This window comes from Typopeltis vanoorti, chromosome 15 (assembly GCF_054136105.1).
Source record: "Typopeltis vanoorti isolate ZY-2024b chromosome 15, IOZ_Tvanoo_1.0, whole genome shotgun sequence".
NCBI classification, from domain to species: domain Eukaryota; kingdom Metazoa; phylum Arthropoda; class Arachnida; order Uropygi; family Thelyphonidae; genus Typopeltis; species Typopeltis vanoorti.
In genome coordinates this window covers 100,536,032-100,550,515 of record NC_143563.1, presented here as the reverse complement: position 1 = coordinate 100,550,515, position 14,484 = coordinate 100,536,032, and the positions used below count along the sequence as shown (strand labels likewise).

General features: G+C 38.6%; 1 protein-coding gene across 1 annotated transcript in view; it reads right to left on the bottom strand.

Moving 5' to 3' along the window:
- Positions 1–14,484, bottom strand: part of LOC150099030 (metal cation symporter ZIP14-like) — a 281,749-nt gene that overhangs the window by 128,604 nt on the left and 138,661 nt on the right. Inside the window, exon 8 of the mRNA XM_090405794.1 lies at positions 2,417–2,587. Within this exon, the coding sequence (XP_090261920.1) occupies positions 2,417–2,587 (171 nt within the window). The remainder of the gene's footprint in view (positions 1–2,416; positions 2,588–14,484) is intronic.

Below are 14,484 nucleotides of genomic sequence, written 5' to 3'. Positions count from 1 at the left end.
CAGTTGAAGATTATAAAGTAATTCATTGTCAGGAATTTGTAGTTGAAATAAGTCATAGTGTAACTTTTTGCTGAAACTTACCTATAAAATATTCCCAGCATAGAAAGGAAGGAGCAATTGTGTGTAAAAGATATTGTCTATGTGTTCGATGAATAAGAGTTAACATTTAAGTAATAAGTACCATTGCTCAGTATAAATGATTTATGTTATATTAAGAAAATTAGTTAAATATGTGATATGATTTGTGTGAGTAAAATGCAGGAACTTAACTAATTTATTTATGGAGATTTGAATTGAGATGTTTTTTTTTTCTATTATTGAAAATGCAGTGTAAATTTGACTTATGTGAATTAAAATTTTGTTGTTTAAATATTAGATGTGTCGCCTGATCCTTAATTATTTGATGCACTGTTCTGAAAAAATATTAGAGCCTATTAGCAGGAACCCAAGAGAAAGAATAGTAAAGAATAGATAGCAGATCACGACTGCAGATACTAATTAAATTAGAGATATTCTGAGGGTAAAATAGAAAACTACTGGACGCATGTTACACTTCTTGTTAATAGAAAACAAACATCAGTGGCGCAGCTTTTATACAAATAAATTTTCTGGTGTTCGAAGAATAAGAAGGCAAGTGTGGAAGGCAGTTTAGTGTAAGGAGATATCAAAGATATACCAAAGAGAGATAAGGAAGAATAGTTAGAAGTACATAAAAGAAAGATGAATTAAACATGTAAATAAGATAGAGACATAAAGAAAATAGATTGGATAAAGAGAAAAGTAATGATATATATATACAGGGTGTTCGGGATAAATTTGACAGTTTCGTAAGGAAAAAGAAAATCTTCTTTGTATCTATTAAATTTAATGAATTGACAAAAAAACATTACAGGCAGAGTTAATTACAATACTATCAACAAGATTTACTCAAAATAACCACCATTAGCATCGATCACAGCTTCAATTCTGCTTCGGAACCTCGAACAAGCTGATGCTACAGTCTCCCTGGGAAGGGCTGCAAAAACTGTTTTAATTTTATCCATTAACTCGGCTTTTGTATTACTGGAAGTGCAATTGGTGTCTTTTTCAACTGCGCCCCATACAAAATAATCCATGGGGTTAAGGTCTGGGGAGTTTGGAGGCCAAACATTTGGACTGGTGAAGTCGTAGAAATTTTCAGACAACCATTTTTGACTTTTCCCAGAGGTGTGGCAAGGGGCCGAATCCTGCTGCCATACATACGGCCTACCATTGGCTACCCTTGTTATCCAGGGCTTGACTACAGTTAGCAACTCCACGAACAAAGCCCGAATTCCAATGCCAGGGTTCTTCAACACCTGTTCCTGCAGATTTGCGAGGAATTCTGCTGTACGAACGCAATCAGATCGTCTGCTAGGGATCTTTCTTCTTGCTACATCCTCGTAGTCACCATTGCAAGTCTCTAGTTCATGCCTGATTGTTTTTACTGTATTCAGGGAGCATTGGGCAGCAGTCGTAATATCCTTATTTTGATGGCGGGCACGAATCATCATGATACAAGTTATTCTCTTCCATGATTCAGGTGGGTTCCAGCTATCCATCCTTTCTGACATCTTGTATATGAATGAAGAAGGGTCCAAACTTTTAAATGAAGAGAAGTGTGTGTTAATACATGTAACTTACGGAAAAATATAATTAATTATAAATATGTCAAATTTATCCCGAACACCCTGTATATATATATATATATATATATATATATAAAATAAATAAATAGACCCCTCCCCATTTACAATTGCGCAGTTCCGACAGGATTAAACCCACCCCTTTATTACAGAAGGTGTGAACAGAAAGTTCTTGGTGGAGAGTGGTTGGTGAGTGGAATGCTTTGCCTGACGGGTTGTGAATGTCGACACATTGAATAAGTTTAAGCATGGTTAGATGAACATTATGTGCAATAGTGTGTACCTCCCATGATGAGTGACCACATTGAGTTCAAATGATGATGATGATGATGATAATAATTATACATCCTTTGGCCAGTTTGTAAAATGAAAATCTTTCTTCCCACCAGAGAACAAGTGTCTCAGTTTTAGATTAAATTCTTTCAATGAAGTAAAGAACTTTAACTAGGATCTCTACAAGCAAGAGAATGTACATTATACTTTAGGAGAGATGGACTTATTTTCTGATGAAGAAAGATATGTCAGTGAGTAAGCAAATAAAGACTATATTATTTATATGAACAGTAACATTTTGACTAAGTGATTAAGTTTATGAGTGACAGATTGCTGCTGTCCACAGTGCATCGCTAATGACTGATTCCACCGAGAAAGCAATATTTAAAATATATATATATATATATAAATGTCACTTCATGTATAAATTACTCCAGTTAACATTTATAGCATTGGTGCACTGTGAATTTTTGTCATACCTTAGCATGGTGATCTCCAGTAATCATTGCTGAAATTCCTTCAAATAAAAATAATGCATAAATAGCTGCAATAATTCCAAGTTGCTTCCATATATAGAAAGGAATATTTTCTAGTCTGACTCCAACATCCTCATCAAATGTCTTTCTGTCATGTGAATGCAGCCCTAATGCCTAAATAAAAGATCACACACACATACTTTTAACATATTGTTTCATAAACATGTTACAAGGTCTACAAATAAGATATGAGGATGGTCTGAAAAGTTCTCGGCCTTGATCATACATTGCAACGCTATCAGCAAGATTTTTTTTCTAAGTTTGGTACATCTGTCATAAGCATCCACATGAAATTGCAAGTCATTCTATCAGTAGTTTGTTTTAACAGCTGTCTGAAGCAAAAGTGTTGTCTGTATCCCTTGAAATGGATAAAATTGAGTATTGTGTAGTATAAAATTCTTTGTAAAAGAAGGTTTAATGCCAAACAAAATTCATTCAAAGTTCATAAAAGTTTATGAGTACTCTTCTCCTTCGTTTTTGACAATTAAGAAATGGGCTGCAGAGTTTAAACATGGCCATACCAGCCTTGAAGATGATCCACATAAGGGACGTCCAAAAAGTGAACACCAGAAATCATTCACCAAGTGCACAGTATGGTATTGGATGACCGGCAAGTCAAAGTGCGTGAAACTGCTGAGACTAAGCATTTCCAAAGAATGTGCAGGATATATTTTGCATGAAGAATTGCAAATGAAAAAACTTTGTGAAAGATGGGTGCGGTGCTTGCTCACAGCAGATCAAAAAACGCACTCGCATGAAAATCTTTGAACAGTGCTTAGAGCGTTTTAACAAGAATGCAACTGATTTTGTGCATTGATTTATTACTATGGATGAGACTTGGATTCAGCATTATATACCAGAATCCAAACAGCAGTCAAAGCAGTGGACAGAAGCCGGTTGTTCAGCGCCAAAGAAGACAAAGTCGGTTCCATCAGCAAGAAAGGTCATGGCATCGGTGTTTTGGGATGCTAAAGACATTTTGTTTATTAATTATCTTGAATAGGGTAAAACAATAACCGGGGAATATTATTCCAATCTTTTAACCAGACTAGACGAAAAAAATTTGTGAGAAAAGACCCTGTTTGTAGAAGAAAAAAAATCATAATAAATTTAGTTTAATCCTTTATCCAAGTGTGAGCAAACAAAAGTTGCGCCCGAAAATATCTTCAGGACTGAGGAAAGGTAGTGCAACACCAGACAACTCTGAGCAAAGGTGGACCATGCTATCATCACTCCTATCTCAGTATCTCCCATAATGCAAAACATCTCCTTGCGATTATGAATAATGTTATGCATTAAGGAAAGGGTCACTACCCAGACCGGTTTCGACCTTTATTGAGGTCTCGTCAGTGGGAGCCAAGCCCAGAGGTGGAGATACCAAAGCAGAAGCAATGGAGAGGTCATCTTTACCTATAGGAGTTGCCAAAAGGTGGGCCACCTTATTATTAAATTACTCTGGATTTAGAGAAAGATGTTGAAAGTTTATTTTGCACTTGGTTAGACTATAATAAATTTAGTTTAACTGCATCGGTGTTGCACTACCTTTCTTCAGTCCTGAAGATATTTTCGGGTGCAAACTTTTTTTGCTCACACTTGGATAAAGGATTAAACTCAATTTATTATAGTCTAACCAAGTGCAAAATAAACTTTCAACATCTTTCTCTAAATCCAGAGTCATTTAATAATAAGGTGGCCCACCTTTTGGCAACTCCTATAGGTAAAGATGACCTCTCCATTGCTTCTGCCTTGGTATCTCCACCTCTGGGCCTGGCTCCCACTGACGAGACCACAATAAAGGTCGAAACCGGTCTGGGTAGTGGCTCTTCCTTTAATGCATAACATTATACATATCTGCACGGAGACGTGTTTTGCATTATGGGAGATACTGAGATAGGAGTGATGATAGCTTAGTCCACCTTTGCTCCAAGTTGCCTGGTGTTGCACTACCTTTCCTCAGTCCTGAAGATATTTTCAGGTGCAAACTTTGTTTTCTCACACTTGGATAAAGGATTAAACTAAATTTATTATAGTCTAACCAAGTGCAAAATTAACCTCCAAAAAAACCTCATCTTTCATCAGGACAATACACCTGCCCACAAAGGTGTTTAGGAAATGGGAAAATTAAGGGATTTGCACTATGAATTGTTGGAACATCCACCCTATTCTCCAGATTTGGCTCCCTCTGACTTCTGTTTCTTCCCAAAACTAACACTCTTCCTCGTTGGTCAGCATTTTTCTTCAAATCAAGAGGTGATTGCAGCTGTAGAGGGGTATTTTGCAGATCTTACTGAGAACCACTACAGGGAGAGGATAATGGTGTTGGAATAAATGTATTAGTCTCAAGGGAGAGTTTGCTGAAAAATAAAACTAATTTTGAAATTATAAATTTGTTTTTTCATTGTCAGGCTGAAAACTTTTCAGACCACCCTTGTATATACGTAAAAAAAAATGCCTTATTAATATTAATAAAAGTTTGAAATGTTTCACCAGTGATATTTGAATAAGACAAACAGGAAAAAATAACAATACAAATCCTAACAACATGGAAAAGAAATGAAGGATACATGATTGAGTGAGCACCTAGATCATCATGAAGCTATACATTAGCTCCTTATTAATTTTTTTTTTATAAGTATTGACATTGTTAGTTTTTTAATTTCTTATTTTTATTTATTTTTAACGTTTTAAGGTTTCTTCTTAAGTTCTTCCTGCTTGAAGTTATTTTGTATCCTTTCCATAAGATACAGTTTGTAGCATTCCATGATCTGACAATTTCAGTTCTCCTATATCAGGAGTATTCACAATGTACGTCTCATCAATTTAATCCAACCCTGCAAAAAAAAAAACTGGTTTAAAACTGTGAAAGACATTACTATACACATACAGATCAACAAAACATAACTGTTGAATTCATTTAGCAGCAATGTTCATCATCATCGCCGGATATCTATGGAATCAAGAGACTTCTCATGGGTGGTATGACTTACATGTACAGTTCATCATATTCCTTCAGGAATTGACAGTGTATACTAGAAATATAAATTAAATTTTAATATATACTTTCCAATATTTCGACAACGTCGCATTATCTTAAGTTCCCATCAAGATGGCAAAGACATGTGCATGCAAGTACTACACAACACCAAATGAGAAACGAAGCGAGGAAGCTACCGTTTTCCTAAAGCCCTGATGGTGCTCCCAGCAGGCTATATTAGGTGTTCTTGGCCTTTGGGTTGAAGTTCTCCTGATGTATGTTTCCCAAATTTGGGGCAGTCTCATGCATCGAAATTTGTTGAGGTTTGGCACGTTCCTAAGGGCTAAGACTGATTCCATGAATAGTCTTTCATATATGAACTTGCTGCAGTGTATTACTGTAGCTTTCTTCCATCTTATTCTGTGGTGAGTATCCAGAGCATGGTCTGCAAGCCCAGAGCGGCTGTACTGGTGAAATCTGATGTAGTCCTTGTGTTCTGAGATTCTGATATTTGCTGTCCTGCCTGTTTGGCCAAAATAGGACAATTTACAGCTGCAGGGGACCTGGTATACACCAGGTAGGTCTAGGGGAAGTGGTTGGTCTTTAGTGGAGCAGATAAGAGATGCCAATTTTCTATGTGGTCTGCAACAAGAAGTCAAGTCATGTTTTTTTTTTTTTTTTTTTTAGGATTTTGTTGATTTTTTCCGAGGTGCCTCGGATGTAGGGAATGGTGATGGATTTAGAGTAGAGTAATCTTTTTTGTGAAGGGATGGAGGTGGGTTGTGGATAACTGGTTTTAGTATTTTGGGGATTTTTTGGGGGGGGGGGGGGTAGCCATTGGCTGAGAAAGTGTTAAAGATGTGATTTAGTTCAGTGGTTAGGGCTTTGTCATTTGAACATATTAGTTTTAGTGTCTTAACTCCATATTGTTGTGAGAGGGGGGGGATTGTTGGTGAATGTATCTGCCTGTATGGGTGAGTTTTCTATAAACTGAAAAAAGTAAGGTTCCATCAGGTTGGTGGGTGACTAGCGTGTCTAGGAAAGGGAGGCTATTGTTTTCCTCTTTTTCCAGGGTGAACTCGATTCTGGGGTGTTGGTTGTTTAAGTGTGTTAAGAAGGAGAGGAGTGTATCAGAGCCATGTGGCCAAATAGCGAACATCATCATCAACATAGCGAAGCCATATGGTAGGTTTTTGTGGGGCAGAGTTTAAGGCTTTGTCTTCAAAAGTCTCCATAAAGAAGTTGGCCATGGGTGGCCATGGGTGGGGAAAGTGGTGAACCCATGGTTGTCCATCCCCTCTATCTGTAGAATTTTTCCTGCCAAATGAAATAGCCTCAGTTCATTATGAACTGAAATAGGGCCGAGATATCAGGAGGAAATTTAGCTTGGATAAGCTCTAAGGTTTCTTTGAGAGGGATATTTGTGAATAAGGAGGAGACATCAAAACTGACCAAAGGCAACCACCTCAAAAAAATCCAAAAAATACTAAAACCAGTTATCCACCCCACCTTCCTCCCTTCACAAAAAAAGATCTCTAAATCCATCACCATTTGATTTTTTCCAAGGTGCCTCAGAAAAAATCAACAAAATCCTAAAAAAAAAAAACCACGACTTGACTTCTTGTTGCAGACCACATAGAAAATTGGCATTCCTTATCTGCTCCACTAAAGACCAACCACTTCCCCTAGACCTACCTGGTGTATACCAAGTCCCCTACAGCTGTAAATTGTCCTATTTTGGCCAAACAGGCAGGACAGCAAATATCAGAATCTCAGAACACAAGGACTACATCTGATTTCACCAGTACAGCCACTCTGGGCTTGCAGACCATGCTCTGGATACTCACCACAGAATAAGATGGAAGAAAGCCACAGTAATACACCGTAGCAAGTTCAAATATGAAAGACTATTCATGGAATCAGTCTCAGTCCTTAGGAACATGCCAAACCTCAAAATTTGGATGCATGAGACTGCCCCAAATTTGGGAAACATACATCAGGAGAACTTCACCCCAAAGGCCAAGAACACCTAATATAACCCGTTGGGAGCACCATCAGGGCTTTAGGAAAATGGTAGCTTCCTCGCTTCGTTTCTCATTTGGTGTCGTGTAGTACTTGCGTGCACGTGTCTTTATCTTAAGTTCCCATGAAGATGGCAATGTGACGTTGCCGAAATATTGGAAAGTATATATTAAAGTTTGATTTAATTTATATTTCTAGTATACGCTGTCAATTCCTTAAGTATTTAATAAACAGTTCATCATAGCTTGATTTCACTGCAATGCAGTCACTGTTTCTGCACTAACCACAACGTTCAGGCAATGCATTCCAATCACTTCCCACTCTCCACACATAAACCTATACCTCACACCCTCCTTATATAGCTTCTAGGAATGATCTCTTGTTCTTCCCCATCTCTACCCACTATGAAAAATCTTATATTAATCTGGTGATAACCATTACTAACTTACACTATGATGCCAAAATTGTCTGGACATGAAATGGGAAATACAACTGTTTGTATAGCATTGCTCTCAGTATGATGTCGGGCCTCCTTTTGCTGCTATTACAGCTATTACCCTTTGGGGGTAGGCTCTGCACTAAGTTATTGTAAACTTCTGCTTGAATTAATTTCCATTCCTCCTGTAGTATAGTGAACAGCTGACAAGTATTAGTTGTGTGAGTAGGATCTAGTCCCTTTGCTCCATTTGCTCCAGCTCATCCCAAAGATGTTCAAGTACAGTTGATTTCAGGCCAGTTTGGTTCTTCCACCTCCATGTCTTCAAAGCACAGAGCTAGGGCACTTGCTTTGTGAGCAGGTGCGTTATCATGCAGATACAAGAAAGGGCCTATTTCAAACTGTTGCCACAGTGTGAGAATAACAGAATTATTCGAAATATCATGGTAGACATCAGCATTTAAAGATCTGGACACAGAAATCAGTGGGCTTTGTCCAGGAAAAACAGCCCCAGACCATTGTATGCTACCACCTTCAAATTTCACAGATATCTATCAAATCCAGACATGTCCACTGGATTTCCAGATTCTGTACTGTAATTTATCTCTCCAGAGGACTTTCCATTGATCTGCAGTCCAGTGACTGTGTTTGCACCATTCCAGACACCAGCTTTAGCAGGTGTAATCAAGGGCTTGTGAGCCACAGCATGAACATAAATCCCAAGGAACACTTCCCAGTGAATAGTTCTGTCACTGTCATCTGTTCCAGAGCTCATGCAGAAGTCGTTTGTGATGGTTTCTAAGGCTGACTGATGATTTACTGTGACAACATGCTCGAGAGATCACTAATCCCGATTTGTCAGTTCCATCACATTTCCACTTAATGATAACCTTGCTGACAGACCAGGATACATGCAATGTGGCAGAAATCGCTTGAACTGAACTTATGGGGTCCAACCACCATACCAGACTCAACTGTTTTCATCAACTCATCCTGATGGCAATGACTGTCTACACTGTTAATGCCCATATGCCTATGCTTATATGGCATTATGAACATGTATCCGCATCATATGGGTGAGGCAACAGTGTGTGTCTGTTATGTTCCTCCTCCCCTCACTCATCCACTAGACTTTCAAATTGCATTCCCTCAGTCTTCACTCTCAACATTCCAGAAAACAAACTGCCTCAGTGCAATGCATCCAAACCCTTTCCAACATATTTTTTTTAAAGCCAGATGACCAAATCTGTGCAGTAATCCACATTCATTCATTCTAATTAAAGCCTTATAACATTTTTACTTCTACATGTAAGTATCCTCTGCATCATTGCCATAATTCACTATGCTGTTCTCGCTATTTTAGCAAAATGTCCCTAGAAATTTCAGGTCCACCATCACCTCCAGATCCCCTAGTGTCCTCTAGGATATTCCCATCAATCATATATTTTGCATCCCATATTTGTTCCTTAAATTTTAAAACTTCACACTTTGCTACATTGAACTTGCACTTCACTCATTCACCCATTCAACAGTCTATAGTCCTCTTGGCAAGGCTACAAGTTCTGTTCTACTCCTCAGTTCCCAAGTCTGAATCACCTGCAAACAACTATATACTGCCATCCAAGAACTTCCCAATATTATTTACATACTAATTATTCAGTAATGGCTCCAAAATAGACCCCTGAGGCACACCACTAGTGACTTATCTCTACTGGGATATTGCTCTCCTCATACACAGCTTGTTGATACTTATCAGATAACCCATCTCCAATCCAGTGCACTAATCTATTATCCAACCCGATTCTTTCCCACTTAATTACCAGCTTATGTGGCAAAGATTTTTGCAAAATCTAGTTATGCCACTGTGTATTCATCTACATTGTCCCATGTTGTTATAATAACTAAGTAGATTGCTAAAACACTACTTTCCTTTAGCAAACCCATGCTGTCCACCAAAAAGAATGCAACTGTTACCCAGTAGCCACTAACACTTTGCCTACAACTTCTGACAAGCAGATTAGCTTAAAATTTGAAGCCATATCCCTCCCCCCCCATATAAAGCAGAACGATTTTGTCCTCTTTCCACTCCATTGGCTATTCTAAGACTCATATTAAAGAGGTACATTAAAGCTGTTAACTCGTAGGAACATCCCCTCAAAACATAAATACCCTCATATGTTTAAGAAAACTTTCTTATATGAAGCTGAACAAATCAAACCAGAAATCAGACTGATTGTCTTCATTGTTTATTAGAAAATATAATGGAATCTAAGTTTAAAAAGAAAAATGCAAATATACAACCTCAAGCATTTCATTGGTGCACATTTTTATAACACCAATTACTTATTACAGGATTAATTCTGATATTTTAATAAAATGCTTCATCAAATTCCTGCCATGTACCCTCAAGGCGTGTACAGGATATGATAGTACTAAATGAAAAATTTACATCATTACTAATTTCCCATCTACCATTTTCCTCCAAATCAGTCTGTTACTTGTCAAGACTCCAACATTATCAGATCTTATATTTCTATCTTCCAAAGCACCCTATACCATATCAATCCACCTATATCGTGGTCTTCCTCTGGGTCGTTTTCCCACCAACCTGGCAGAGAACACCTGTTTTGCTAATCTTTCCTCGCCCATTCTGTTTAAGTGACCATACCAACTGAGATTAGATCTGCTAACGAATTGCTGGATGCTGACAATGTCAAGTTCTTTCCTAATATCCTCATTTTTAATATAATATTGACATTGTTGATATCTGCTCACACCTGTAATCTTTCTCAGGACTCTCATATCTGTGGTCTCTAGTCTTTGGTCAAGTGTTTTACTTCTGATCCAGCTCCCAGACCCATAAGTTAAAACTGGTTTGAACACTCTCTTGTATACAGCTAATTTAGTGTTCCAACTAATTTCTCTCTTATTCCATATGAATTTATTCAATTGACTTCCCACCATACCAGCTTTCTTGATTCTGTTGTCTTCCATATTTAATTTACCATTTCACTAAAAATCGTGCCTAAGTAGCTAAAATGTTTTACTTGTTCCACAGGTTCTCTGTTCACAACGTGGTTGACATTTTCAATGATTCTGCCTATTTTCATTGTCTTTGTTTTTTTTATAGCAGATCTTCATACCATATCTATTATAACAGTTATGCAATTTAGTCAGGGAATCTTCAGGCTTGTAGCAGATTTATTTAGAAGTATAACATTGTCTGCATAAAGCAAAGAGCTGACATTAACATCTACAATTTTGATATCATGTTTAATACCACTTTCCTTCATAATGTGATCCATATAGATAATGAATAACAGAGGGGATAATGTACATCCTTGTCTCATACCAGATTTAACATTAAACCATCTTCCTGTACTTCCTTCAATTCTAACTGCTGATTTACAACTCAAATAAAGACTTGATATAATGCCCCATTCACACCATATAACTGTAGCGTATTATTATTATTATTCAGGCCTCCATGGAATCAAAAGATTCATCGTGGGAGGTCCTTCCTAAGAAACACAAAGTCTGTCAAGATTCATCGATGGGTGGCCCCCCCCTAAGAAACAAAGGCTATCATACCACTCCTTAAACTCATTGACCGTTCTCGCTCTCACCACTCCATCAGACAATACATTCCACGGTTCAACCACCCGCCACGCACTACTCACCGTCTTGCTCACAGTTTCCTTTCGTAACTTCCAGGGATGGCCTCTTGTCATCACTCCTTCCCACTGTTCAACCAAGCAAAAGAACTCCCCAGTGTCAACCCTGTAACCACCTCTCAACAGTTTAAAAGTCTCAATCATATCACCTCTCCTTCTATTCACCAAACTCTGCAGTCCACATTCCCTCAGCCGATCCTCATAACTATCCTTGTACAGTCCTGAAAAAATCTTTGTCATCCGTCTTTGTATCCTTTCCACAGTTAATTTATCCCATTCAAATCCTGGGGACCAAATCTGAGAATAATAGTCCAAGTGTGGTCTGATCAGAGACTTATACAACAGAATGATAACCTTATCTCTGCAGGTCAGTGTCCTTCTCATAATTGCAGCAATCCTCTGTGTTACCTTCACCACCTTTGCAATATGTCCCCTAAACTTCAGGTTTCTATCAATCATCAACCCCAGATCTCGTCTCCCCTACTTCCTCCAGTATAACTCCTCCCATAGAGTATGCAGCATCCCATCGATGTTTCCCAAACCTCAAGACCTTACATTTTGCTGCATTAAACTGATACCTACATTCATTTGCCCATCTATCTAGCTTATTCAAATCCACTTGCAGGGCTACCAAATCTGCACTATTACTAATAATCCTTCCCAGCTTCGCATCATCCACAAACAACTGAATACCCCCTTGCAATCCACTGGCAATGTCATTGATATAAATATAGGTTCTAGTACTGAGCCCTGTGGGAACCCACTTGCAACCCTCTGCATCCTTGAAACTGCTCCACCATACACAACTCTCTGATCCTATCGGACAGCCAATCCTGAATCCAGTTGACCAATCTGACATCCAGACCCATGTGCTGTAACTTAAATATCAGCTTATCATGTGGCATCCTGTCAAATGCCTTCGCTAAGTATAAGAAAATTGCTGTATATGCCTTTCCCTCATCTAATGTTCTTGTAACTTTATTATAAAAGGCTAGCATATTGCTAAAACAAGAGCGTCCTTTCACAAATCCATGTTGACTCTCACAGATAATATTACCCTCATCTGCACAGTGCTGTATACGGTCCCTCACTACTTTCTCCAAGATCTTAACTACTGATGACACACAGACTGGTCTATAATTAGACACTTCCAGTCTGTTACCACCCTTATGCAATGGCACTATCTTACCTTCCTTCCATTCCCTGGGCACCATTGCTGAAGCCAGACTTTCATTGAAAAGCCAGGTCAAAGGCGCTGTCAGTTCCCTAGCACATTCTCTCAAAACTCGTGGTGAAATACCATCCAGTCCCAAAGCTTTACTGACATCCAGAGTACTCAGTATCTGAAACACACTCTCCTCCTGTACCTCTAAACCTTGAACCAGCCCTATCCCTCTAGCATTAAAACTGACTCCTCTAGGATGAAATACTCCAATAAAGTGTTCATTGAACAATTCCACTATGTCCTCGGCATCAGTCACTCTATTCCCATTTTTATCCCACAATATCATTCTTCCACAGTCATTTCTGCTACTACTGGCCATATATCTAAAAAATTCCCTAGGATTTTCTTTGGATCTTAGGGCTAATCTCTCATATTCCAGTTGCATCTTCCTTACCATACTAGTCACTCTTGTGGTCTGTGTCTTATACTCTTCATGCATCTTCTCTTCTCCTGTCTGTCTTCTTATATCTCTTCCACAGACTCTTTTTCGCATGCAATTCCTGTTTAATATTGTTTGTCATTCACTTTACTCCAAATTGTGTCCTCTTGTTCACTCATGGTATACAACTTACCATTGCTGCTAACAAATATTCTTTCATAATTTCCCATGCACTAATGATATCCCGGCCTTCCAATTCCTCCCTCCATGAAACTTCCCCAAGTTGACGTCTTAGACTATTATAATCACCTGCCTTATGATTCCACATACGTTCCCTTCTCTTTGAGACTCCTGCATGTCTATTCATTTTCCAAGTCAAAACCATATAGCCACTCTCTCCAACTGGTGGGAGAGATGTCATCTCAGTTATTATCAACTCTTCTGATGCTATAACCAAATCGAAAACTCTTGAACCTCTTGTTCCCTCTATTACATGTTGCCTAAGACATTTGTCCCTCAAGAATTCTAGAAATTCCATTCCCTTATTGCTACATGCATCTTCCTCTCCCCAGTTTATACTACTGTAGTTAAAATCTCCCATAACAATCATTCTTCTTGCACTTGACAAACTCAACTGTCTAAACATTTCCTGGTCCCCACCCTCTGTACTCCTGGGTCTGTAGCAACACCCCACTAAATATCCTGTCTTGTCCACCTCTACCCTCACACCATATGCTTTCAAAATCATTAGTGTGACTGCCTTCCAAAGCCTCCACTCTTAGAGGACATAGGTCATCACTTATCATAAGCAGTATCCCACCACCACGCTTTCCCCTCCTATCCTGACGAAAAATGCTATAACCAGCGACTTCTATTCCTGTTATTATATCCCCTTCTGTCAACCACGTCTCAGTGATCCCAATAATTTTTGGCCAGGCTGATGCTATCTGCACCACCAATTCCTCTCCCTTATTCCAGAAACTCCTGGTATTAGTATAAAGCATATAAATGCCATTGTTTCTATACCCAGCATTATCCCTTCAAGACTCCACTGGGCTCAGTGTTACCTGACATCGTCTCCCTTCTCAGAAGTATCCATTCCCATAAGAGGCCACCCCTGCTATCATCCTCCCTGGGACACACTGACTCGTTCAGAACAGCAATCTCTCCAGATGCCTATGTCCTTCCTCATTCAAATGTAAGCGGTCTCTTGCATACAATTCCTCTCTTTCCTCATACACACTCCAAGCATCCACATATACCAGTCCTTTCTTGTCACACATTCTTGCTATTATGACATT